Here is a 2,500-nt window from a genome sequence, read left to right as displayed (position 1 = left end):
GTTAATTCCAATTCATGTAGCATTATATATTATTCTGTGTCTATACAAATCTGTTAGATTTTCAAAGACAAAACTCAACACTGGCACATGAAGCATTTATACTTGTTCTTTAATATACTTGCTTCATGAAGGAATTCCTTTATATTGTTATGTAACAATCATATAGTGCAAAGAATCTAAAGAGGATGCTATCTCGCGTAGGACATGTTAGCAGCTGAGAGGCATGGGTACAACGTCTTCATTGCAACCCTGCAAAAGGAGTGTTAGTAAAAGTAACACAGTACGATGACCCTTGTGCCTAGTAGTTCTGTCTGGTAAGAGGAGAGTCACTGTGGGGTCATCACTGAGCTGTCAGGGTAATGGGTAAGAGAGATGGGTGAGGAGTGAACTGAGAAATAAATGGGAGAAAAACGTGGATTGGGGGACGGGGAATTGGCGGAGGTTCGATGTGTCTGTCTGCAGGTGGCAAATGGAGGGTACCTGGGTTCATCTCAAAGAAAAAGTCTCTCCACTCGTCCATCCAGACTTCAGCCACACGGGCAGAGTTCTTCATGACGACGTTGACCACACCCCCAGGGAATGAGTAGGGTGACTTGTCACGGAACACGTGACCCACATGTGAGCAGGGGATGATTTCAAGGGTGCCTCCACACTGCCAAATCTGAACACCACCATTATCAAGGTAACTCTAAGATTTTCTTTCACAAGGAATATACTAGTTTCGCCCATGAAATTGTGTAAAAATAATCAGAACATTGTACATATATACAAAAAAATCATGTGTCTTTAAAATATAACAAGATTTTATGACAGTAAAGTCATTTTCAACCATTCTTTTAAAAAGTATTGTATACATTTGTAAAATACATGATTTTTTAATCAAGTAATCTAGTAAGAATTAAGAATTATTGATACACAAGTTTTGATGAAATATATCTCATCTGTAATGAAGTTAGAGTTAATTACCCATTTCCATACTCTATCAACATATCTCTTAATTTACTGTAAAATAATATTCCTTTTCATACAAATGATTAGAAAAGTAGATATCTGTCAACATGAAAACTTCTACAATTCATTGCAGTACATGTCAATATTATACAATTATGAATATAACATCTTGCATCCAGAGATGGTATGAGATGGTAAGTATGATTATCAAATGGCACAAAATCTACTTTCAAACAAATAAAGATATTATCATTTGACACTTTTAAATATGCAACTTTTAGCATGATCCCACTTTCCACTTTAAAAAGAACATGAAAGTGTAAATATTGATATTGATTCATATGAAAACTGTATGGTTCACAGATATCACAAATATAAAAATAAGTACCACATCTAAATTACTGGATGACTTTTTCCTTTACCTCACACTAACAAAATCTGTATGGGTCTACGCTATATACAAATTCATATAATTTCTTTCTCTAAATACTTCCCTTGAATCATTCTGCAAAAAAAAATAGTTCCTCTTACAAACATGAAATGAAAAGTTTCATGAACCAATTTTTTTAATTAAACAAAAATCTGAATCCTCAACATACCCTGAAGGACATTTCCAAATTCTCTCCTCCCCAGATATCCATTCCCTCATCGTAGCGTCCAATTTTCTCAAAGTATTCCTTGTCAATGGAGAACAGACCGCCTGCCATTGTTGGAGTTCTCAGTGGCTGTGTGCGGTCACCTCCTCTCCTTTCCATCTCTCGTTGAGGAACACGATACCTAGAAAAAAATAAATAAATAAACATAATTAATAATGCTAGTTTTATCACCCATCTGTCTAATAAGAATTGACCATTCATCCTGAAGCTCTATCCTAATGTGATTGCGATCAACTACATTTTCATGTATTAGAAAAATAATTTGTGATAATTTCTATTTACAGTAGAATCAGTTGTATTTTCTCAGATGTTTTATTAAGAAATAAAACATCTGATTAAAAAAAATAAAAATAAAAAAAATCAATCAATAAATAAAAATCAACTATCAAATTAGTAATAACATATTACCTTGAGATATAAAATCAATGACTATTCAAAATCCAGAAGAATTAATAATTCTTTTGTTTGAAGAAAATGAAATTACATTGTTTGCATCATCTAGTTATACTTCATGTCAATAAAGAACAGTATGCAGATAGCTATACTAAGTTCACATTTAAAGCATCTTATGCTATTAGGATAAAAAGAACTAAAATATATATACATAAGTTATCTTGAGGGTATATATATATATATATATATATATATATATATATATATATTATATATTTTTTTATATATACATATATATATGATTTATATATATATATTATACACATATACACATACATATACATACATATATACACACATACTTAAATACACATATACATATAAATATACATATATATATATATTATATATATACATATATATACATATATATATATATATATATATATATATATATTATATATACATATATATACATATATATACATATATATACATAT

The 2,500-nt window shown here is 30.3% G+C and overlaps 1 protein-coding gene across 3 annotated transcripts in view; it reads right to left on the bottom strand.

Moving 5' to 3' along the window:
• The window catches only part of LOC125026166 (polypeptide N-acetylgalactosaminyltransferase 5-like), a 62,932-nt gene that overhangs the window by 16,671 nt on the left and 43,761 nt on the right, over window positions 1–2,500 (bottom strand). For 2 of the 3 annotated variants that reach the window (XM_047614440.1, XM_047614442.1), the window contains exon 6: window positions 1,551–1,728. In XM_047614440.1, coding sequence (XP_047470396.1) covers window positions 1,551–1,728 — 178 coding nt within the window. Of the gene's footprint in view, window positions 1–480; window positions 662–1,550; window positions 1,729–2,500 lie in introns of all 3 variants that reach the window. The other variant, XM_047614441.1, reaches the window with a different exon arrangement.

The sequence above is a fragment of the Penaeus chinensis genome, chromosome 6 (genome assembly GCF_019202785.1).
Source record: "Penaeus chinensis breed Huanghai No. 1 chromosome 6, ASM1920278v2, whole genome shotgun sequence".
NCBI lineage: Eukaryota > Metazoa > Arthropoda > Malacostraca > Decapoda > Penaeidae > Penaeus > Penaeus chinensis.
This window is presented reverse-complemented; position numbering and strand designations above follow the sequence as displayed.